The 26,009-nt window shown below is 39.5% G+C and overlaps 1 protein-coding gene across 4 annotated transcripts in view; it reads right to left on the bottom strand.

Annotated features, from left to right (window-relative positions):
* Positions 1–26,009, bottom strand: part of gphnb (gephyrin b) — a 111,565-nt gene that overhangs the window by 31,529 nt on the left and 54,027 nt on the right. For all 4 annotated transcript variants that reach the window (XM_040017570.1, XM_040017568.1, XM_040017571.1 and 1 more), the window contains exons 6-8: positions 25,680–25,746; positions 12,896–13,168; positions 11,500–11,634 (exon numbers count right to left, since the gene is read on the bottom strand). In XM_040017570.1, coding sequence (XP_039873504.1) covers positions 11,500–11,634; positions 12,896–13,168; positions 25,680–25,746 — 475 coding nt within the window. The remainder of the gene's footprint in view (positions 1–11,499; positions 11,635–12,895; positions 13,169–25,679; positions 25,747–26,009) is intronic.

A 26,009-nucleotide genomic window follows, 5' to 3' on the forward strand; every position in this document is an offset into this window, starting at 1 on the left:
TCTCAAAAGCAAAAAAACTGTCAGTATGATGTGAATATTTTAGTGTCTCCAAAGTGAACCAGCTTTTTTTGTGTATTTTCTAAAATAAAAACAATAAATCTGAAAATCCAGTGCAGCAGTCAGTATTGTTTTGTCTGGTTTCAATACACAGACACTTCTAAAACAGTCTTGTAAAGGACTCATTTGAAAAGGAAACAGGGATGACAGATTCTGTCACTTAAAATTTTCAATATTTCAAGAAATGTGGTTTCTTTGCTTCAGCAATATACAACTATCATTTCTTTATGGTAACAACAGCCCTTTACGTTTGGCCCCAACCCTTTGGTGACCAAACGACTATTAGACAACCTAAAAATACACCAACAAGCTTCCCACAAGCCTCTTTAAAATGTAACATGATGCGGCTTTGCTATAAATTACATAAACAACATAACACAGGCTCATTAGTAATATTTAGAGGTGCTGAAAGGTGAACTATCTCATTGCTTTCCATCTTAAAGGTAAGCTAATCAGCTACTAATCTGCAGCTTTGTATTTATAATGCAGACACAAGAGTGGTATCAATTTAAAACATATCTATAAGCAAGAAAGCCAAAAAGCTTAAAATGTCCAACTTATCTTTTAACAAAATGCAATTTTCTGGATTCATTTTTTTTTCCTAATGTAAGCTGTGTGTGGTTTTCTTTTGGTCATCTCTTAGTCCAAACAAGCACAAAGAGGCAGAGCTCTATTTTATCCACAGGTTCTCACAGGCTCTACAAAGCATAGCCTCCATAATAGCCATTATTTTTGCCGTACCTGACATTTAGCTATTAGTGGCGTCATTCTCCACAGTTACATCAGTATCTTGCTGCTTCTCCTTGTCAACTGTATAAAGCCATCATGGATTTCTGAAGGCGCTGCTTCCACACTTCTTCATCCATATTGCCCTCATTTCCATTTACAGTAGTGCTCCAGCTAAGCTGCTCTGTTATTGCCTGGAAGGAAGCACATGATAACTCCAGGGACAAGGAATAACAGTAAAGGCATCGGCATCATGGGGTTTCTGATTCCTGTTCTGCATAAATTGTAAGGTGCTTTGGATAAAAGCAGCAGCTGAGGGAGGAAGGGAAATGTGGATGGAGTGTCATCTACTTCTTAAGTGACTGACTGACTGCTGGAGTGCAGAGCCCTATGAGATATTGTGTCGCTTACTCATACTCATCATCCTTTCTTTGTCTTTTTATGTAACTGCCACCGTCCAACACGACAGTAACACCACCACCAAAACATGAGGCACATAAGTCCCTTACTCTTTATCCACACTCTGCAGCCCACCGCTAGTTTAAGCTAGTCAACAGTATCCTACATTACTCACCCTCCTACCTCCTAACTAATCCATGGCCTGACACTGTACCTCCTTCAGGCGTCAGCTTCCTCATCAACAGCAGCACACATGCACAAATAACATTTGCAAACCACAACGCTGCACACGCAATATATCCACCCCCCATGCCCACTCAGCTAATAATACAAAATCCTTCACTTATTAAACATGGACACAAGCGACCTCCGCACACACAACCCTCCACACTCAAAACCTGTAAACACTCTCAGATATGCAGGAGGAAAGACATTACTTACCATCTTCTGCCTGGAGTCGAAACAGAATGAGCTCCCCAGCACATGCACACACGAACACACACTTTTACACACTCGCTAACTGTGAGAGGGTGAGTGAGGAAGGGTGAGCAAGAGAGCGAGAGAGAGAAAACGCGATAAGAAGGGAAGGCAGGAGCAGGAAGGATGCAGAAGACAGAGAGAGTGGCGAGGAAATGCAACAGCCAGAGAGACAATGAGGAGGAGGAGAGTGAGGAGGAGGGCATATAGCTGCACATACGGTGATGTGTGCTGTCCTAAATTGTACATGCATGACTGAGGTCTGTGTGTGTGTGTTTATGTGTGCGGGAGTGTGTATTTCCCATGAGCCTTTCCGTTGAGGGAAAGTGACAGATGTGACTTTCTCCTCTTCACGATCATCTTTCTTTCTTGCATCTTTCAACTTTATTCTGCCTCCTTCTGTCACATTCACACTGATTTGAGATGAGTGAACCGGGGGAGGGGAGAATGCTGAGGCTAATATGAGGTGAGCTACCGGACTCAACTTCTGGGATGGACAGATGAATAAAGACTGACAAAAAGACACAGGCCAAAATAGCTGAACTGTCCTTACTGTTCACTCTGTGTGCATTTTAATTTCCTTCCATCACCCTTTCGCCACCTCCTACTCTCTCCCAGTCCCCTGTCCTCTCGAAGTTATTAGCTATCTATCCCTTTCACGCCCTCCCACTCTTTTCTTCTCTCTCCTTTCGCCTTTCTTACTTTCTCACTCACTCCATCATAAATCCTCCACACCTCCAGCAGGCCAGAAGACGAGGAGTCACATTTATGAGCCTTACTGCAATGGAGGAGGACAATAACACATATCTAGCACTATTGCCGCTTTGCCGAAGACACACACACACACACACACCAGCATACACACAAGCGGTCACTACTGTCAAGTTAAATCAAACATAATAAAACTTTCAGCAGAACACAAAGGCATATAAAAAATCCTATCTATCACTTGTGCAGGGGAATAAACCTTAAAAGAACGACGATGCGAGCTGTAAAGAAGCGCCGGAATGTCACACTGCGCCTTCGCTCCAACAGTAAAGTATCTTGTAACACTCTCGCCCACTGCAGCATACAGTAAATGGTCAAATGTAGTAGAGTAAAAGAAAAGATCATTAAAGCAATCAATACATTTTACCTGTACTATGTGTGCTTTTATCAATTAAGTTTGATTAGGATCTTCATAACAATGTACTGTACTTTATCATCTCCATTGGAAAATCTGTCCTGGTTTGACGTGCTGCACATGCATTAACCACTTCCATAAAAGAGTCGAGGCTGCATGCAGGGCAGCACCACAGGCCACACTGAATATGGGATTTGTGAATGGCAGTTTTTAATACCATCTCTAATCTATGTGGCACCGTTATTGATCCTAACTCTTCACTTAAAGGTCACAGGTCACCAAACTGCATGCTCAGCATATTATCCTCATCTGAAACAAAACTACAGCCATACGCATTTAACTGGCTTTAACTGAATTTTTAACTTTTTTACTTCACTTTTACTTTCAGTTTTAATCACGTTCTGTTCTAAGTTGTGATACATTAAAATGAACTGAGGCCATTTTCAGTTATGCTTTTTCTTTCTTACTTTCTTTGACATTACACTTTTAATGAATCTTGTAACTGCGTGAACTGGATAAAGGCGCTAATGACCGAATGGCAATATCTGGGAACTAAAAAATGAAGCCGAGGCAGAAATGCGAAAAACTGCAGTGCAACTTGAAGGAGACTCCCATTGTAACGTCAACAAACACACAGATTCTCACTTTTTTAAAAATGCTCAGTTTTGCAGCACAGAAAATGAAGCACACTTACAGCCTGGTACAGACGTTTTCATACTGTAGGATTCTCTGCACTCATGTAGAATACTAAGCATTGCTTTACTGCTTCAATATGTTATTAAAGTGTTAAGCAGAAGCCAGAAGCTGCTAATAAAATGCACTTGAAGTCAATGTCAGACTGTGCAATGCTCAGAAAAATGCAAAAACAACCCCAAACAAATAATCCAAGGCTACATATCAGACTCTACAGGCCTTGGTTAGCTTGTTAAATGTTAAAGTCTATGACGGCATAATTAGAACAAGACTGATCAACTATGGCTTGTTTGCAAGGGTTTTTGGGAGAAAGATGCTTCTCTCAAAAAAACAAACAAGCAAATAAACAACCCCCCCCCCAAAAAACAACAACAACAACAACAACAACAAAAAAACATGCCAGCACAGCTTAGTTTTGCAAAATTGCATCTGAACAAACCACGAGACTATCCAGCACATTAGTACATGGATGGCGGTTTGGGCTCATCTTCCAGCCAGATGAACTGGGCACCTTGCACTTATTGAGTCGAGCATGAACCCCTCTGTATACCAACGTATTCTACAGTCAATATGAGGCCATCTGTTCAACAGCTAAAACCTGGGTGAAATTGGCAGCACCAGCACATCAACAGCAGAATGGCTGAAAAAGTACAGAATGAAGTTTTTGCAACGACGCACTCAAAGTCCAGACCCTAAACCAACTGAAATGAGGACTTTAACAGAGCTGTGCATAAGCTAATACGCACAAACCTGAATGAACTAAAGCAAGGTTGTAAAGAAGAGTGGGCCAAGATTATGTGAGAGACTGATAAAGTCACATAGAAAACAATTACTTCAAGTTATTGCTGCTAAAGGTCTAAAACCAGGCACACACACACCTGGCTTCATCTTCACAGTACCAAACTGAGTGTAGATGACACACAGAGAAACACCTGCATACCCACACTGTACCACAAACTCTTACCTTTGGACAGTCAAGAGTCATATCTCCTGTTCAGGGTTAGAGAAGGAGAAATCTGCCATACAAGCTTACAGATCATTGATCTGTCACGCATAGAGCCAGCTGAGCTGACACCATAATGGGGCATTCGCATACAGCCAGGGCATAAATCATTCATGTCCTGCTGACAGATCACTTCAGTTTGTCAGTGATCCTCTGTCACTACATATTTGCAAGTGATGATGCTGTGATCTGAGTACAGACTAGGCCCAGGCCAAACTGCATGTGCATTCGTTTTTTCATGCTCATGTTATACATCACGTTAAAACGTGCATTTTGACATCTGTCAAACTCTTGCAAGGGACAGATTATTAAGACTGTTGAAAGCCAAGCTACCCAAAAATAGAACAAAATCAGAGTAGTTACACTAAAAGGAAAAAGGTGTGGAAAATTCAGATGAGTGCAACAAACAAACAGCTGATGATTAAGTCAGAAAAATAAGAAATGTGTCATTTTAAATTTTTAATCAAACATGAATTTATAAATATTAGACTCAATCCAACCCAAATCAGCTCATTTTTAGAACATTTTCTGCTCGACCATCATTTTAGTTTCATATATCAAATACTTTTCAAGAGAAAAAGTATATATACTTATATATATATATATATATATATTTAAAAATGGCACGTCGACCCACTTTCAGGCTTCTTTTTTTCCCCACACTGAAATCTGCTGCAATGTTTGAACACGCATATCTCAAAAACTCTTAAATATAAAAGGCTGAAATTTTCACTGGTCTTTCTTAGCTTCAAAATGAATCAGAATCTGTGATTTAAAACAGATACATAAAAAAGTCTGAATATTGGCTAGTTAAAATATGAAAAAACAAACAAACAAACAAACCAAAAAACATCCAGCACTCCTGCAAAGTTCCCTATTACAGTACACACTAACACAGCAAAAGACAACTAGTGACAATGTCTGAATGATATATAGTTGGATTTCTCATAAAATCTCATACTGTAAAATAAAGCATGTCGAATACTTTTTAACATGAAATTTTTAGGACACAAAAATGAAAAAAAAAAACCCAACCCACTTTCATTTAAATTTCGTGCTATTTTAAGCTAATATGACGAGTTGTGTTGTACCACAAAAACAAAAATATTGATAGATGGTATAATCTGAATATAACACTGTTCTAGATGGTACGATAATGACAGCTATGGACAAATCAGAGATAATGGAGCGGAAACGGTGTAAAAATCGAATGACCCAGGTCTTGAAAATGAATATTACTCACATATTTAACTATATTATTTTCTGAGCTATAGTTAGAGTCTGGAAAATCCATACTTTTACTCTATTTTGACAGACACTCTGAGAATTTTATTTTTGTTGTAAAACTTGTCATATTTGCTCAATACAACAAGAAAGTTGAATGAAAATGTAATTTCTTTTGTTTTTGTGATCATGAAAATTATTTAATATATGAAGCTGAAATTTCACACCAATCATTTTATATATATAAACTTTGCACCATAAAGCTTTTATGCAAATTGGAGAAGGTTGAGCAGAAGGCTCGTGTTGGTTTGAATGACCCATTATTTCTTTCATAAATTTGCCTCTCTGAACCTTCGATGAAGATGTTTTCCCATTTTCCACGATCAATTGGCAAACTAACAGTTAACTGGTAATTAAATTTACTGTAATTAAATTGATTGCATTCGTGTGTACATTAATATTCCCTGTTGGTCTGCAGCAGTGAGCTGAATGTCAAATATCCACGGTGAAGGTTACCGAAGTGGTTTGGGATGCAAAGTGACTCATGTCCTACATTGCAGAGGAGGACGTGATTTCCATAAGCCCTGGCTTTGGCTCCAAAGCCATACATCAAACCACTAATAAAAAAAAAAAAATGCTATAGGACCAGGGTGGAATGAGGCAGTGTCCTCTAGGTGCTCAGCCAGCACCTGTGCAAAGGCACCATCTGAAAGTGAGAGCATTGAATATTTTAATCAAAATAAATGCCCAAATCTGACAAGCTGATGGGATGTTTGGAACAGTATACAATATATTGACGGTAAATAATATTGGCTCTGGAAAATGCGTGGCGATCAAGGAGAAAGCTCTGATGGAAAGGGAAGTGTAGATGTACAGTAAGGGCAGCAGCCACTCTAAGGCAGGAGTATTATTTTAAAAAGGAGGTGAAACTTTAATTCAATACTAAAATATTCAATTCCATAAAGAACTACTGGCAATAGCGCCAAAAGATGGCAGTGATTATAAAAGTCTTTTACCAACAAGAAAACAACCTCACAATGTAAATGAAATATTACGTCCTCGTTTTTGGTGCTGAGTTTTGAACAACTCAACTCAACTCAATCTACCGATAGGTAATCAATAAATGAGAGTAAGAGCAGCCACGAAGTAAATACTCATTAACCACTTCTTACTTTCCTTACTGGGGAATTTTAGCGCTTTTATTGGATGACTGATGAATCAGTGAGAGGAGTATTATACTGGATTATCAAGGTTACATTAGATATTGCTTCAGATATTGCTTCCAGTCAATATTGGCAGCAAATGTGATGCTACCCAGAAATCAAACAGAAATGATTTCAGACACTTTGAGTTCAGCCAAATGTTCATGCAGAAATGAAACCTGCTGTGACTGCTGCATAAAACACAGAGAATCTACTTACATATCAACTTGCTACAGCAACAGCTCCAGGGATTTTAAGAGACTATGTCTTTACAAAAACCAAAATAACAGCAAGAAAAAAACCTCCCAAACTTTATACAAATGAACATAAAAAGCCTAACTAACTAACCACTTAAGTGAGAATAAGAACAGGAGACACAACCCCAGAAAACACTGGCAAAACACACACACACACACACATTGTCAGCCATCCTCTGAATCAAAGCCCTATCTCCCATATGGTTCATTAATCCAAACTCACCGTTACGTAACTGTACTAAATGCTCACAAGAGTGGAAGGGTACAACTACTCTCCGTACATCTTGTGCATGTGCATGTGGCATCTTTCTGTGTGTGCGCAACTAAGAAACCGTATGACAGAGACAGAAATCTGGTTACATGAATGGTTTGTAAAGTTGCTCCTGGGCTGTATGCTGTGTGGGGCGTGTGAGAGCAACACAGACACCTTCTGTCTGGAGGATGTGAGTCAAAATTTAATACATGCAGTGTTTGTGTGCATTCCAAGTTGCCGTGCTGCAGCAGACACACAGGTCTGACCATCAGTTAGTTCCACACGCTGCACTTACGCACAGACTTTATACTTAGCAGCGAATCCTTGCGTGCAGGATCCAAACTCACACACACGGTGTTGATGTGCACATTTAAAAGTGACTTCATTATTGCAAACACATTTGCTGTCCCCTTAAAAAGAAAAAAGACTGCATGCATAGTGTCATAACTTGACTTGTGACCTGAACTTAAAGTGCTAACACACCACCTCTGTGTGGATTTATGCACGTTTCTATTTGGCAAAAAATAAGTGGCCCTTTTGCTTCTGTTTCGCTCTGTGAGCTGAGGTGTCGGATTGGCATGTACAGAAAACGCAGCAGCAGCTCGGGCAGTGACAAGATTAAGACCTACTTCATACCTTTTCTTCTCAAAGCAACCACACAGCCTTGCCAACAAGACCTAGCTAACAAACTAACACAGCCCACAGTGGCACATGAAATGCATCAGTGAACAGAGCCATTCTGGCTGTGGCTCTAGGGACAGTGTGTACATACTGTCAGCAGCCGCTTGCAATGTGGGAATTTCAAAGAACATATGGCAGCTTGTCGCTGGGTAAAAGCTCATGTCAGAATCTAAACAAGCTAAAAGCTGTACCTAGAAAAGCCATTAACTGCCTGTTATCTGCCATTCACAAAAACACACATTCCCAGGCATGCACAGTACACACAAACCCTGAGTAATATGGCCGGAATGTGATCATGACAAGCTGGCGATAACTCAAATGGGGTCATTCGCAAAGAAAGGTGGAGACACACGTGTGCTTGGGTGTTGCGGGAAAGGAATGGGGTGAGGGCTACCTCGATGCATTAGTGGAGCCAACAGCAGCATTAAAGCTCCCCACTGTCCAATTATTTACAGCTCCACACTCTGTGGCTCAGTCGAGGTCAAAAACACCTTGGCTCTCTAAATGTGATCAGCGGGATAGGCTGCGATCACTACAAGCTGTGGACCAGAGCAAGAGGAAATCTGGAGAGGAACGCAACAAAAATGAGTAAAGCGTGGATTACACCTATAGACCGTGCATAAGTGATAAGCGTATCTGAAGCGTATCTGAAAAGAAAATTACCCTCCTTCTCATCTGATTTAATACAGTGAAAAACAATTTCCCTAATGGACTTACGGCTTCAATCATTGTTTTTCAGTTTTATTCATAACAGCATAATACTCATTTTGTAAGTTATGGGCCCTTTTAGGTTAAAAAAGAATGATAAAGCAATGATAAAACATTAGGAACTTTTCTAGGGTCAGCGAAAGAAAGAGAAGAATCAGAAACTGTATTTCTAAGTTTAGCGCTAGTGTGTTCATATTTACACACAAAATAATAAAACCCAGAGACAAGGAAGTGTGTTTCACCAAAGAACTGATATTCACATACCATCTTCTCAAAGTTATTAACCTCAGACCTACAGTGCCTTGCGCAGTGGCCTCTTGGGAGGATGAATATTTTCAAGATTCATTTTCAACAAATAGATTTAACAGAATCCTTACTCACTACACCATGTCATGACTAACTTCTCACTGCCTCACATCTTGCTGCTCATTTATACTTGCAAATATCTTTAAATATCTACATATCTAACAAGCCTGTTAGAAATTACTTGCAATGATTTATTGCCTGTCTGACCTTTCACCACTCCATGTACACCCAAACACAGCACAGCAGAGAGAGAGAGCACTGTTCATGGCTGCTTCCTCAGTTGCATGACCCATCTATGCACCCGCCCTTCCTCCTTTGCTAACATCCCATCCCTCTGTTCCCATGGCAACCCCACTCATCTATTCCCATGGCACCTGCCTGCTGTCCGGGAGACACACGAAGACGCGACACTGACAGATGAGGTGAGAGAGAGAGAATAGAGAGACAGAAAGAGAGACTTGACACCATTTGGCATTTTAAAAACCTGCAGGAGAGATCAGTTAAAACAGTCTTTTCACAAAGAATTGTGCAAATGTTCAGTTAAATAGCCACAACGAGACAATGCCAGGGGAAAAAAAAATGGGAATACATATACACGAAATGTTCCAGTATCCCATTAAAGCAAGCCCAGAGCAAGTGCATAAAACTGCAGTGAAACCTGCTAAATAATACTGTTAGCATCCAAGCATAAAAAACCACAACCTGCTGTCTCCATAAACACACTCACACATAAACACATAAAACACATAGAAGCAAACACAAAACATACAGAGAAACACAGACACTTATGATGCTGTGACACTGAAACCGGTCATTGAAGTGTGTGTGCGCTGTTTACACAACATAATCATTTTACACAACATCACATTTACTAATAATCAGATTTTAATTGTGGAAGATGCAAAAAATAAAGATTTTAAGAAAACATATTCCTCTCTATATTAAAAAGAAATAATATGATGAACTCTTGGTTTTGTCCAGTATTCCTATTCCTGTACAAGTCTATAAGCATTAAATGTTTGAGTCAGGGCATGACAAATACAACTGAGCTGTGGGAGACGAACAGTAGGGCTGAGCGGAAGGGAAAAATGGGCTAGGGGCGGCCTTTGTTTGTTTGTGTGAGCATGCATATGTGTTGCTGGAAGTGCATGTCCTTGTACTTCTCTCCCAGTGAGAACCAAGTACACAATCTGATTTGGGGCTTGGGTTGAATTACATTTACAATTAGTATTTACAATCAGATTTAGAGGTGCTTTAGGAACTGAACCAACCATAAAGCATTAGAGTTTTCTCTTGACCTTGACAAAAACACTCAAGATCTACTTACCAGCTTTTTCAAGAGTGCAGTCAATGTCTGCAGCTTGCTGACATTCAAGCTCAGTAGCTGTCACTACTGTGTTCATACCAGTTTTAATATCTGTATGTCATTTTGGCTTAAACGTTAAGAATAAATTAGACAATTTGCGGAAAACCTGAATATAAAAAAAGTGGAAGTACTTAACCAAAGAAACCTTGAAAAGTGCTGTGAACAATGAAGGAACCATCGAAAATGTTCTTTCCAAGCGAGTTTCCCCTCTACATGCACATATTGTGAATCAAATTGTACACAATTTTTCTTCTTCTTGTGTATTTCTGTCTATGTTCACTGGCTGCTACTAACGTTCGAAAAAATCATGGACTGTATATCAAAGATGGATGCAGCTACTGTGATGTCACTAAGTGGTCCTTTGAGGAACCCTTAAGATGCATTTTAAACCCAGACATGTAGAACGAAGAACAAACCAGATTTATTTAGCTGCTGTGCAACCTTTTTCAAATTCCCACAGAGTCACGTGTTGCCAGACAGCAGCTAGTCACAGCAGAATCCAGCAGACCCCGTTTTACTTCCCACAGTAAGATACCTCACTCGGTTCTCAGAGAACCAGAGTTATGTTGGTTACCAAACATTTTTTATAGATTATACGAACCGGGCTCAGAATTAACGTGTGCTAGAAAGCATTTGATCTTTTAAACAGAGCTTGGGTGACTGTTAAATAAGTTAATTAAGCTATAGGTTGTAAAGATAGCTGCATTTTCCATGAAAAGCAATCCTGTTTCATATAACAGCTTTATAAACAGCTGCTGAGCTTATCTAGCGAAAATTCTATCTGAATGATAACTCCATGAGCAACAAGAGCTAAAGCTCAGATTTGGTAAAGTTCCTCCAAGTTTGCTTAGGATTACCGGTATTGTTCGCTCGCTTGCTTTAAGTCTGTTTTTTTCTAGATGTGTTCTCTTCACAACTGAGCTGCAAACCTTATACGGCTGATGGTTAACGTAGCATTTTAGATTCCCTGCTAGTGTAATTACATGCCGATGCGTGCCACTGGGTGTACTGTATGCTTACTTACTTTGGGTGTGGGACAAGAAGCGGTAGAGAGGCGGGAGGTGGCCTGGGCACGGGGTGACTCTGAGGGCGTGGTGCTGAGAGAGGCCGCGTCCCTGGGCAACACCTGCACACCCCGCGAGATAATGGAATCTGGGATCTGAGATCACATACACCCAAACACAAACGCACATGCATATAAACACCACGTACGCATGTACACACACATACCATGAACCCATAGCACACATCCTGACATTGAAAATTCAAAAAGCTGCGCATGAATAATTCCTACAAACCTATATACATGTAACATGACCGTGAGGACAAAGTCTTTCAACATTTTTAATAAAATGCTAGAGAAAAATTGGACCTTTTAAAAAGAACATTGATTGTGGCTGTTTGGTGGAGTCTTACCAAGGTCAATCTATGACTGGACAATGAGATGAGATGTTAGACTGAGAATGGAGTCATTAAGCAGGGTCCAGGCTGCAGACTGGAGGAGTATGGAGACGTACTTGATGTTACATGTGAATGCACAGAGTATACACAAACCCACACACACAAACACAAAGGCAGACAGTCACAACACCACGATATGTTAAAGTTATCTAAGGAGCTTCTTTACGTTGTACATCTTATCCAAGAAGCTTCTTCATTTCTGAGACTAAATGGTGGAGAGTCCAATTTTTAAGCGCTAGCCTGAGTTGTCCCTTAAGAGGATCGTTGACCCAGTATTGATCATGAACCTCATCGAGGTGTGAAAAAGGGTGTGGGTCATCATCAGCAGAGGTTTCGGGTGAAACCATTATGAGACTGTGCCTCATCCAATCGTGTGACTTATTGAGATCAACTGACACAAGATGTGAGTGGGCGTCTGGGAAGGGACAGTTGGTGTTGTAATGCTGATGTTAATGCCACAGGAGGTTTAGAGATCTTTAGAAAGATCCATTCTTTCTCAAAGGCTTGTAAAGACATAGCTAGATGCTTTATTTTACACACCTGTGGCAAGGGGACTGAAAACATGTGAATTCAATGATGATGCAATATGGCCCAGTATTGTCCATATAGAGTGTCTGCAAAAAATAAATATCATGGCACTATCTCATCTGCCTGGATGAGCAGCAATTGTGCATAACTGTTTTCTATTTGAACTCTCAACTTCAAAGAAAGATCAGAAAAATATACTTTGCAATTGCTATTTACATAATTTTTTATAATTACATCTCACTGGCACAGGCTTTGTTATATTCAGTTGTTATGTTCAACAATTTACTGGTGCTGAAAGTACTACTTTAACATTATCTTCTATGAATGACGTGAACACGTAATGACGATGAAATGGATGAAATCATATCTGAGAAAAATGTCATTTTTATGGAACAACCAACCCTCCCCTCTCCTCTTCTCTGTCCTGGTACCTTGGCGGCAATGGATGCGGCGGTTATGTGGGAGGAGGAGCTGTCCTCGGTGGACGCCACACCGCTGTCCTTCTTTTCCTCATCTTCCTCCTCACATTGCACGCCTTTATCCTCTGTCTGGCGGCGTGGCGAACTGTTTGGAGGTGGCGAGAGGGGCGGTGGTGGTGAAGGCAAGTCCTCCAGCTCGTCTGCTGCCTCCTTTACCTTCACCACTGCGTCCCGAAGAAGGTCGATGGCGTGCGGCAGCGCTGGAAGGATGAACTGGAAGCATTCCTGGAACAGATTAAGCACAGTTGTCCTAATGAGGGTTTAAATCATGGCACAATCTCATCTAATAGCTGCCAGCATGAAGAAAGTGAAGGTTGGTTGAACACATTTGAGTGTTATGACCTGAACCTGAAGGACCTTTTCTGTCGGTGAAAGAACAGATTTACAGTTGACCTCTTTCACACATATCTGTATCAGTTTTTCAAACCCATGTTGTTTTTTTCCCCACTAATTAGATTAAGTTTTCTCTTCCTGTAATTTTAAATCAATATTGAAGTAGTGCTAGTTAAACTCAACATTTTCCAGGTCATACAGGACTGCCAATATTCTCAAAATTACAGTGTGAACATGATGTTCTTAGGCTTGGAGGCTTTTAATGTAGAAAATACATGATAAAAATGTTAAAGATTAACTTAAATATTAACAGTGTTGGGGAGTAACGAAATACATGTAGCGGTGATATGTATTTAAAATACAAAATATGAGTAACTGTATTCCGTTACTGTTACCTTGTTGAAATAAATGTATTACACTGCGGTCTTTTCCTGTTTCATATTCCCTCTCTAATTTTGGTAATTCCACGCATTGTCGGAAACCCAAACAAAGCATGCAAATAAAGGCTCTGACAGGAAATCTGAGCGTGCAATGCAAACTCAATGCAACTGTTTGCCAGCAACCAAACTGCTCTCAGCGTCAAAAGACTCCACCTCCAACCTAAAGAAACATCTGGAAGTAAGTTCTTTTCTAAAAACTAATGTTAGCTTACTAAAACCTCCTTGTTTTGGTTGTGGTAGGTACCTGGGTTATGTGGTGCATTACAACCTGCTAGCTGTAAATAATCATGTGCAGTTCTGAAAGAAGACAGAAAGAAAACATAATACTGATAAAGACATAGTTTTCTATACGAGATCACTGCAAAAAGCGCAGCCTTACCTAATGTCCACCCTACTGTTACTCATTTTATATTAAGATTTAAAGATCTAGTTGGTATTGCTTTCAGAACTGCAGAGGATTATTTGCAACTAGCAGTCTGCGGTCTATGAACTAACCTCAGCTAACACCAGCTAACAACGTTAGCTAGGTGGCGAGTAGCCTTCAGTCACAGTAATAAATCACACAGCAATAGTACATTCATGTAGTTGTAAAAAGTATGACAATATGTAAAGTAACCCAAAGTATTCAGAATATGTTACTCACATTAAGTAACTTAACAGAATACGTTACAAACTACATTTTGGGCCATGTATTCTGTAATCTGAATATTACAATATTGTTTAAAAGTCTCAAGCCATCCTACATTTCTTTAGTTTTTGCTTCCAAGGTGCCATACATACAAAGTGGTCTTGAGAAATAGTTCTCCAAACTTGCTGAAGGTCTCCCAGCTTTTCTCTGAAGATTAGTTGCTTTTTCACTCATTTCAGTCCAGTCCATGACCATTTTTTTGTGCTTTTTTTTGTTTCTTAAGCCGTTTAACACTGGCCTATGATTTATACAGGCATAAAACAACCATCTAACTCAAGAGAAGACCCAGCAATGAACCAACTTAGCAATAACCTTTTTCAAATTGTATATTTAGCCAATTATTACTGAATATATCACAGTCGGACACCAACAAGGTGATTCCCAAATAACTTTTAGTCAAAAATTGGCCCTGTTCTGTCCTTTAAAATTTGAAGAAACTGGAATCTGCATCTTAAAGCCATGGTCTTAAGAACTACGAAAAATATCCAAGAAGTGCCTGACCCAGGACCTGAGAGATGCATCTGGCCCTTCAGTTGATCCATCTACTGTTCCCTGAAGCTTCATCACAAATGGCCTCAATGGAAGCTGTCAGCCATTCTTATGGAAGGGAAACATGGAAAAAAGGCTGAGTTATGCCAAATTACACAAGAACTGACTGAATATTAGGGGCAACAGGTCTTATGCAGTTATATCTCTCTTGCAAACCTGATTCCTCCCTCCCACCTTCTTCCCTTACAGAATGTCTATCCAAGTTAAAATCCTGGTTTACCTCTAATTTTCTAAAGCTCAATGAGGATAAAACTGAGATCCTCCTTAATGGCACCAAATCCAACCTTTTGAAGGCAAACCATTTCTCACTCACCATCGATAACTCCACAGTTTTCCCTTCTCCTCAAGTTAAGAGCCTTGGTGTCATCCTAGACAGTTCACTTTCCTATAAATCTCACATCAATAATCTCACCCGTTCTGCCTACTTCCATCTACGTAACATTAACAGATTGCTTCCTTCTCTTTCCACCCAGTCTACGTCCATTCTTGTACATAGTCTTGTTACCTCCCGTATTGACTACTGCAATTCTCTTCTGCATGGTCTCCCCCAAAAATCCCTCCATAAGCTTCAACTGGTTCAGAACTCTGCTGCTCGCATTATCACCAGAACCCCCTCCTACCAGCACATCACCCCTGTTCTTCAGGAACTTCACTGGCTCCCTGTGAAATTCCGGATAATTTTCAAACTTCTTCTGCTCACCTTCAAGGCCATTCATAACCTCGCTCCTTCTTACCTTTCTGACCTGTTAACCACCACTTGTTCTGCCCGTTCACTTCGTTCTTCTTCTTCTATCCAGCTTACTGTACCTTCCTTCCGCCTCACCACCATGGGAAGCAGAGCTTTCAGCTGCTCTGCTCCCAGGCTGTGGAACTCTCTGCCCCCTGAAATAAGAAATATTGGTTCTCTCCCCGAGTTTAAATCCCAACTCAAAACTCATCTGTTCAAATCTGCATATTCACTGTGAATCCACTGTTTGTTCATTTTATCTTGTGCTTTTATTTTATTGTTCTTATTTTGCCATTGTTTTACTAAGTGTTTTATCCTATTGTAAAGTGTCCTTGGGTGACTTGAAAGGCGCTCATAAATAAAATTTATTATTATTATTATTATTATTATTATTATTATGCAGTAAATAATCTAAATTTGAAAATTTAATCCATCATGTAATAATATCTGTAAAGTATTTGATTTGCAAAATCTTAATTTTCAGCATGACAATGATCCCAAACACACTGCCAACGCAGTAAAAGCATACCTGGATAAAAAAAGACGCAATGGAGCACTATTAGTCATCGACTGGTCTCACTGGAGCCCAAACCTCAACATTATTGAAGCAGTGTCAGATCATCTTGACAGAGAAAAAACCAAAAGGTAGCCGACATCCATAAAAAAAAAGCTTTGAATGTCTTTCAAGAAGCCTGGAAAACTAATCCCGAAGACTAATTAAAGAAATTAGAAGAATGCTTGCATAAGAGAGTTCAATATGGTCAAACCAAATATTGACTTTCAAACTCACTACAATTATACAAACTCACTTTTTGCTTGTTTGTCCATGTATGTTCACATATCTTTTAATAATTCCCTGCCCGTAGTTCCCATTTTCCCAACAGTAAATAAATAATTGAGTGATGATTCAAGGCTTTCACTCAGTACTGAGAATAAAAGTTTATTTAGGTAAAAGGTGGGAGCAACGTATTATCATAGTTATGACAGTCAAACGTGCAGGAAGTGATGCATTGACATTCCCGCAGACAGAAGGCTCCTGGAGAAAAGATGCCTTAAACATGTGAGGAAAGCATTTCCGTAATATACAGTTTGTGAGATTTTAGGGTGCAAACTACTGACCATATGACACACAGAGGTGCGACCTGTTTGAGGCACAAAGATTTCATTTGAGCAAATCACAGTTCCTCTCCCTGGCTACACGTCTATTGGCTTTTGCTCTGGTACTTCCTCTCTGCATCCATCCCAGTTTCCTTCTCCAATGTCTCCATGTATGTGTGTGTCAATGTGCCTGTGGGCTCGTCGGCTAAACGCTCCATTCTCTTCACTCCCAAGACAAGAGCTAATCTGTGAAATTATTTATCTTCCTGTGTATTTCAAGCATGGAGGAGATACATTATTAATCGCCCCCACACTTTACACTGCCCGTGAATGGGCTTTCGGGGCAACTCTTCCACTCCACTGTCTGTTTTAATGTGTACATATCGGAATCCGCATTAATTCTGACAATGCTAACCTCAGCTTGACTGAATTCAAATTTCATAAATCCAAACTGCAATTCATGCATTACTGAGACAGCATTCTCAGCACCAATGTGCATAAACATCAAAAAAGCCAGGTAGGAGGACTCAAAACAGTAGATGAAAGCTAGTCTGTCCTGTTGCGTAGCCGCAAGCTAACCTTTACACCCTACATCCCCATCTCTCACGTGCATTTTCTTCCAAAACCCCTCAGCAAAATGAAGGCTGTTTATGTCTCTCGCTGCTGAGTTTGAAGCCTACATCTGAGCATGTCTGGAGGATGCAGAGAGAAGGACTGGGTGGGTTTGAGATGTACAGAGGATGGACTCCACTAAAGAATGAGTGAGGATTGTGTCAAGAGCCTGGATATATTCATCCTTTACAGTTTTGCATATTTAATACATGCTGGGAATTTTTTCTTTCTTTCTTTTGTTTAGCTACATTAGGGGTGGTTTTTTTCTGCTCTTATTCTCTGTTTTGTCCTGGAGGAGAGTAACTGTCAAGAACACTAAAGAGCAGAATCCCTACCAACAGATCAGAAACACGAGCAGGAGAGAGAAAGAGGCATGGAGGAAGAGGGGAAGGCATTGCTGTTCTGAGAAAGGGTGAGAAAGGATGACAGGAAGATGGAAGGAGAGAGAAAAGTAGTGAGTGAGATGAGAGTGGATGAGATCTCAAGAGATAAAGAGTTTTGGGGTAGAGGAGAGAGAGAGAGATTCAGAGAGATCTTAAAGATCTCATGGACTATTATCTTGATGTTATCTTCGTTATCGGTAAGTGCCAGCACTGAATTAAATTAAACAGAAATGCAATGTTCATTACATAAATGAGACGTAATGAACAGAGGCTAAAAGGGCAACAGGACAGAACCTAAACACAACTGTGGTCAAAACTCTCCAAAGCAGTAGAGAAAATGTACTCTAAAGAGGGGACTGACTTTTGATTCACGTCCTGAAAATAGGCTGAAAATCTCACTCCATGTGTATCTTGTAATTTTATTCTTTTAGTCTGGAAACTTGCAGGCACTTTTTTGCTACTGCTTCGCTTTCACAAAACCTAAAAGGAAAGCTGTCCATAGCCTCACACATGCAAACAAACCAAATGGCCTATTTCTTTCTGCTTTAACACTGAGTTGGACTTGCAGACTTTGAATTATGTAAAATTATGTTTACTTAACAAGAAATGGATGCTTGAACAGCTTGCCTTGCAAAAGTCTTAATTTCCCCAAATCTTTTTGAAAAAACCTCTTCAAAAATTAGACAATTAAGCCCCTGTAAGTAAATATTATAATGCCTATAAATGGTTAATATTTATTATAAAACTTGGTGATGGTGGCCAGGAAGAACCCCGTTTTTATAAAGGAAGAACCGTTCAGAAGACAGGACTGAATGGAGAGCCATCTATCAAGTCTGGTTGATGAATGAAAGAAAGAAAAGTGAAAAAAGAAGTGCATGGGTAGTCAAAGACAAAACATAAACTATGGGAGCCAGCGGTGGCTTGCAAATGCATAATGGCAGAAACTTGTGGAGGTGAGAAAATAATCTTAATGTATGATGGGACCTCAGCAGCCTGAGCATATAGTAACATAAGTAAGGGATGATACAGGGCCACCTAATCCAGCTCCATCTCTAAAATCTGTTAAAAAATTTAAGTTTGAAGCATAATCTAAAAAGTAGAGAGATTATCTGCCTCTTGAACCACAACTGGGAGCTGTTTCCACAGGTGAGGGGGCTGATAGCTGAAAGTTCAACATCCATGCAACATTTTTCACTTCTCTTTCCCTTCATCACTCAACCAGACTTGATACATAGCACCCCATCTGGTCTGGTCTGCCGAAGGGTCTTCCTTTTAAAAGGAAATTCTTCCTTCCCGTCATCACTAAGTGATTACATTGTTCAACAATGTAATTACTTCTGTACAGGACAGTGGATACACCCAGTCTTCGAAATATGCATACATATACTGTGTGAAAAATAAAGCTTTTGCATATTTTCCATGCATTAATTTATAACCAGCAAATGTAGAGGTTTTGGCAGTTTGGTTGTCTGGATCATTCAGGTGTGTGTTAATATAATGCCACAATCTTCCCAGAAGTGAAAGATAGTGGTAGCAAAATTACTCCAAAAACAGACTGTGTAATGCTAAGAGACTGCAAAAAACAAAATGCATGAAATGAAAGAAATAAAATTGTTCACTTTCCAACTGTAGTGTAACTTTTGCTAAGTTATTCTTTTATGTAGCACTTAAGTAGCACCGTTTGAGAATACATAACATGTCTCCACACTCCAACACGAATGGAAATTTGGGGGAAGAGAGCAACAGCAACCTGCAGTTATATGGTAATGATCAGTTTCCTATCAATTACAGTTTGAATCTAACATATAAAGCTTCTATTAGACTAGATGTGAGAAGAAAAACACTGTTGCCTAAATTATGATGCCTAAGCAAAAATGTTAATACTGCACCCAGAAGGAAGGATAACAAGGTTGTCACAAGAGTCCAAAAGTAGCATGCTACTGAGCGGCATCATGGAAGATACCGATTTCCAAGCTTCACGTCAATAAATGCACGTTTGCTGCTTCTGTTTTTTCATGTCTTGTGATTATTGAAACATAATAAAAAAAAGTACCACTGGCAAATCACTGGAGCAACCTTTCATGTCATTTTCATATCAAAAGTATTTCTACTTTAGTCAGAATGTATTTATAAAAAGCAGTTACAGAACACAGTCCATAGAAGACTACCAGCTTACTGGCTCTGAGGGTAAAACCATGTTCTCATCGCCATTATTTCAAAGTCTCTTTACAGTGGAGACAGAATTAAAGCATCAACAACACATATTAATAATTCACTGTACAAAAAAAAGAAAGATCTAAAGTATTTAGCTGAAAACTTGATATGTAAATGCTGCAAATGGACATGCTTTGGATTATATCTGCAGCATAAATGAGGCCAAAGAGACTAAATGAGGAGCTAAAAGGTATGCAGCTGACAGTCGGACACAAGGGGCTTCGTCCGGCTGGCTCAGCTGGACATCCCTGTTATCTTTATGACAGGAGATCATTGTAATAAAAGCCCACAATGGGCTTCCTGTACCGTTAACTTTAACTGGAGGTTGTTCAGGGAGACACTAATATGGCAGCAGATGGGGAGAGGTGGTGTAATTGATTGAAAGAAATACTAAAATCGATCAGGAGATGCGGGCGTGTAACGAGACAGAGATAGATGTGCAGGTGAGCAAGGCGGAGAGGGTGAAGAAGGTCGAGAAGGAGACAGCAGTAGGTGAAAACACATTCATGTACAGTGATGGGAATAACGGCGTTACAAGTAACTAACGGTGTTACTTTTTTCAGTAACGAGTAATCTAACTAATTACTATTCCTATCGTTACAATGCCGTTACAGTTACTAACAACAAAATGCTGTCCGCTACTATTTTTCAACAAACAGAAGGTTGAAGCTGTGTTCAGCTTACCGCATCTTATATCAGTTGCACGGTAGTAGCTGTAAGTAATCTGGGCGCTGCAGCTTCAAGCAGCTGCGCGCGCTCCCGCGGACGGTAATCACGATCACTGTCTAGCACAACACCTGGAGCTAAGGGGGCAAAACGATCGCATGAGTGCTGCTGTTTGACTGAGGAAGAATAAAGTAGTCGTGGTAAGCCAATCACATGACCACTTAAAGACAAAGCAACAACATGATGAATTACCAGTTTTTAAATTGTGTTGATAGGCCACGTAAAACCAGAGTCATGATAAACAATATATAAGCGGCGTTTTTTCCTCAATAGCTTAGTCGCGTTTACTGTCTAAGGACAGCGCTAGCAAGCACTCTCTGCTTATGAGAGAAAAAAAAACAAAAAAACAACAGGGGAAGTTTTAGGAGTGACGGCGAGAGAGAGAGAGACAGCAGAAAAAGAGAGAGAGCAAGTTTTCAGATGTGAGAGATTTGTGACATTTAGCGTGTTTGGGGTGTGTAGTTAATGTGTTGTCTTGTGTAGTTAGTGTGTAGTGTTGTGGATAGTTTTGTGTTGTGTGTCAGAACAATGAGGCGACTGCTGTCTCCAGGTAGAAACAGGAGTGATACACCTGCTGCTGTCAGACCTGCAGGTATCAGGCTGTGATGTTCTCCCATAGGGCAGGGATAGCTCAGTAGGTAGAGTGGTGGCTCCCTAATTGGAAGGTCGGGGGTTTGATTCCCCTGAACAGCTACCCTGAAGTACCCCTGAGCAAGGTACCGTCCCTGCACACTGCTCCCCGGGCGCCCAATGGCTGCCCACTGCTTCACTGAGTGAATGGGAGAGAGGAATGCAGAGAGGAATTTCCCCACGGGGATCAATAAAAAAAGTACACTTTATAGTGGACAGAAATTATGTTTTTGTAGTGGCACAAATAATTTGTGTGGCATCTTATTGAATGCAGAACAGCTGATTTTTCTGTAAATAGTTTGAAATGGTTATTTTAAAAATGGTAAAAGGTAAATGGATGCAAATAACTTTGTTTGGAAAACTTGTGCATATGATTTTAAAATTGACAATTTATATTTGTATTTAAGGTTATGAAATATGATTCATTAAACATGTTTGTGATTTTAGATCAATTGTGTTAATACAGTATGTCAAAATGAAAACAGAACTGTAAATTCAGACACGTAAGGTTGTGCCAAAAATGGGATGATACCAAACAAGGCAAAGTAAATAGTTTTTAAAGGTGAATTGTGGAGGGAAAATCAAAAGTAGTTAAAAATGGCTAATTATACCCTGGACCCCAGAGGGTTCAACGTTTTTTTTTTAAAGTAACGCAATAGTTACTTTTCAAGTAATTAATTACTTTTAGAATATTGTAACTCAGTTACTAAGTCGGTTACTTTTTTGAAGAAGTAACTAGTAACTATAATTAATTACTTTTTCAAAGTAACTTGCCCAACACTGTTCATGTATATATAAATACAAGCGTATGTAGAGTTTTACATTGCAATAAACAAATATGAGCACATATATGAAATCACATGCACAAGTTATAAACTCAAACCCACAAATTAATTCATATATTTAGATATACAGTAGACAACAGTTAATAGTAAATATTAAGACTTCATTATCAAATGGTTCAAAATTTAAGTACAATAACTAAATTTCTTCTGAAGTGAACAGTTGAGGGACGGGAACAACAGTTGAGAATCGTAGATTTATGGAGAGTTTAGTTTTTTGCCATTTAAAACACAGAGTAACTGCACTTTGCTAGTTACTCTGCCTACATTTCCAAAATAGCCCAAAGGTACTCTATTGGATTGGTGTGGTGATACCCTTGGCGAGGTCTAGTTTCATAGTTTTTCCATCTTTAGAAACTCTTGTGTGATTTTGGATGAATGCTTTGGATCTTAAAGCTGGAATTCCTCTCTTCTGCAGGTTTCTGAAGGACCAAGAGTCATTTTATCAGCCAGTTTATTTTTTTAAACACATTTACAGGGATTCACAGTGCCATCTATAAATGTCATCTCCTAACACCAACATGTTTGGTGCAAGCCAGGGCAAAATGGTTCATTGCTTCACTGTTGGCACTGTTCATTTCCGGTGACCATTTTGCCCTGGCTTGCACCAAACAATTTTATCTTGGTCTCATGTGGACAAAGAATGTGCTCCCAATATTTATCTAGTTTCTTTTTATTTAGCAACTTTTAATCGTACATTTTTGAGGTAAAGAGAGAGGGAGTGAGTTGCGCCGTGTCGCCATGGCTTGTTTTTTTTACTGCTCATACTGTTGTTGTCGTGTTTCCCCTGCTTTTTATCTGTTCACCAAGTCACCTGCATCCTTTTCCGTCCTTTGTAAGGTCTAAAAATCAGACTTTTCTAGAAATTATTTTCTGTGTGGAGCCATGCTAATGCAACCCACAGAACTAAAGTTCAGACAATTCTGGTATACAAAGGACATTTTCATGTTCATGCAAATAGACCTACTAGTAATCACAGGTGTATTCGATTATCTTTCAGTGATCACAGGTTTTCTGACTTTTGTATCAGTGATTGCAGTTGTATTTACTACTGGTTTAATGAGTTTCTGAGTTCTAATGAGTTTGGAGCCTGTCATTGCTTAGAAGCTCTTTGTAAAGATTCTGCTTATCAACTTAGAAGTAATGCAATCAGTGTAATGGCTCATTTACACTAAGTTAAAAGTAGAACAGTAACATCCTTGTGACATCCAGGACATGAGTATGAAATATCCTCAAGCTCTGGGTGACCACTTCAATCACAAGGCACTTGCACAGGTTGCCTAGTCGGTGTGTCTGATTGCAGTCATTAAGTGAATTTGATCACAAAGAGGTATCTAATGCTGGACCAAAAGCCTTCTAGTGATTGATTCGTTCGGTAGCAGATTGCTGCGGTTACCAGTAGTTTGCACAGACGATGCCAGCTATACATGAAGTCTCACCCACTACTCACAGAGATAAAATTTATAGAGTCCCCAATTTGCAATTTTCACTCGTTTGACATTTAAGTAATGTTGTCCAGAGATGCGCTAACCTTTATATTAAAGCAAATCAAAACATAGAAACATTAAAACATCAATGTGGGCTTACCATGACAACACAAACACCAAAGTCCACCTGCAGATCAGTCTGCACAGAAGTAATCAATCATTCAAACCGAGCAGACAGAGGCACACAACTACACCATACAACAACAAATCCATATACAAATGGTGCACCTGGTGTTTACACGCACAGGGGTAATGAGTAAATGCAACAGTGTGCAGAATCCAACATAAGATGAGCTTTAGGTGTTACAACATTAAGCTAATGCTGTTCAGGCAAACAGGTCATAGCAAACTAGCTACAACAATAAATAACCAGAAGCACTACCATGAACTCTGCTCTTTACTTTGTTTCAAAAGAGGTATTTTGCACAGAAAGGTCAGCCTAAAATTTGAAACAAACACAGTTGGATACAGTAACTGTTCAAGAATAATTCACTAAGCTCCAAATTTCTAACTCTACATGGACTAACTAAAATATTTTACAATATGTTTTCTTGGTTGGCAGTAAGCAAACATGTCATATGCAAACAGGTCTAATGATCTGGAACAACTAGGTTTTACAGGTCAGATAAAACAAATTTAAATTAAATATTAGCTTACAAATGCTACAGTTCCAACAGTGTGGAAAAAAAGACTTTGCAGGGCATTAGGATCAGCATAAAAACATATTCACGCATTTTCAGCATCACAAAAAGAATGCATGCAAATTCCAGTGACAGTGATGTATTACAGTTTGTGCTGCGGCGACTTTGCAGGAGTGCTTCATTCTGCGGTGTCGGTAAAATAAGACTTAAAAGTTTGGATGTATGAAAGACGTGTTCAGCAGAGAATCTGTATAGCACAGAAGCATAGCGTAAATGAAAGCTTGCAGCCCATTTTTAAGTAAAAATGAACACAACCTGCTCCAAACCAGGGTATATACTGTAAAAACAAAAAAAAATTATATATACATATACACATATATATACACATATATATACACATATATATATATATATATATGATCCCCAAGACTTTTGGGAAAATATTCTTGTTGAACTTTGTGGAAGGTTTGAGTCCCATTACATCTGGAGTAAAACTAACACAGCATTTGATAGAAAGAACATCATACCAGCAATCAAACATGGTGGTGGAAGTGGGGCTACTTTGATGCTGGACAACCTGGACGATTTTCCATATTTAATGCAATCGTAAATTCTGCTCTCTACTAGAAAAGGAGAATGTCTGGCAAGCTCAAGAGTACTTGGGCAGTAGAACAACAGTCCAAAACATACCAGCCTAGGGCTTAAAAGGCTAAAAAACAATACAAAACAAAACAAAAAAATCCCCAGTTAAAATTTCGGACTTTCGGACTCTGATTGAGTTCCTTTGGCATGACCTTAAACAGGCCATTCATACTGACCTGACAGGAAGACAGACAGAGAGACAGGTGCGCGCGCACACACACACACACACACACACACACACACACACACACCCCGAAATCAGCTCTCACATATAATAATTCAATTGTCAAGTATCAACTGTGGGCTCTTCTATTGTTTCCTAGTCCTTATTGTGATTTTTACTTTTGTAATTCAGCTCTCTTTGTCTGCTAGACTATATGTGTGCCAGCAAACTGTCAGCTTCCCTGCCCGCCTGTGATTCTCCTCTCAAGTTTGCATATCCTGCTTGGTTGCCTTCAATAGCTAGAGACCACCGACTACTTGGACCCCTCAACTCGGCATCCCCTTTTGTGTCTAAACCTTTTAAAGGTGTTTCTGCGTCTGCTAGCACTGGCTTTAAAAACCGTATCGGTCTCACTCTAGGAAGCTTTCACGCAGATTGTGATGTACAGTATATATTTGAACCACATAAATATGAATGTTCCTCTCTTACTTCAGGTGAGTCTGTTTTTTTTGTGTTTGTTTTTTTTACATCCATGTAATGGATGCTTGCGGTGTCTCCTACCTGGGAACCTTTCTTGCTTCCTGGTAAGTTAATAATAAGTGTCTTCCCTCGGATACCACACACAGGTCTGTAAACAGACAGAGAAAGTTTTAATGAATACAGCGGAACAAAGCGTTGTGAGAAATACGCTCAATTATAGTGACAAATGTGGGTGCTGCTCTTCTTTCACTGTAAAACCAAAATCTCCTTAAATCAAGTGATAAAAATAAAAAAGTGTTATGGTCTTCTTAACCATGAGGAAAGAGGGTCTACTAAAAAAACCTGCCTAATTACCTGCCTTGAACACTTCTAAATACAGTGATTTTAATGTCAGATTCACAGGACATTTTA

This window comes from Simochromis diagramma, unplaced genomic scaffold (genome assembly GCF_900408965.1).
Source record: "Simochromis diagramma unplaced genomic scaffold, fSimDia1.1 OVJJ01000802.1, whole genome shotgun sequence".
In the NCBI taxonomy this organism is placed as follows: Eukaryota; Metazoa; Chordata; class Actinopteri; order Cichliformes; family Cichlidae; genus Simochromis; species Simochromis diagramma.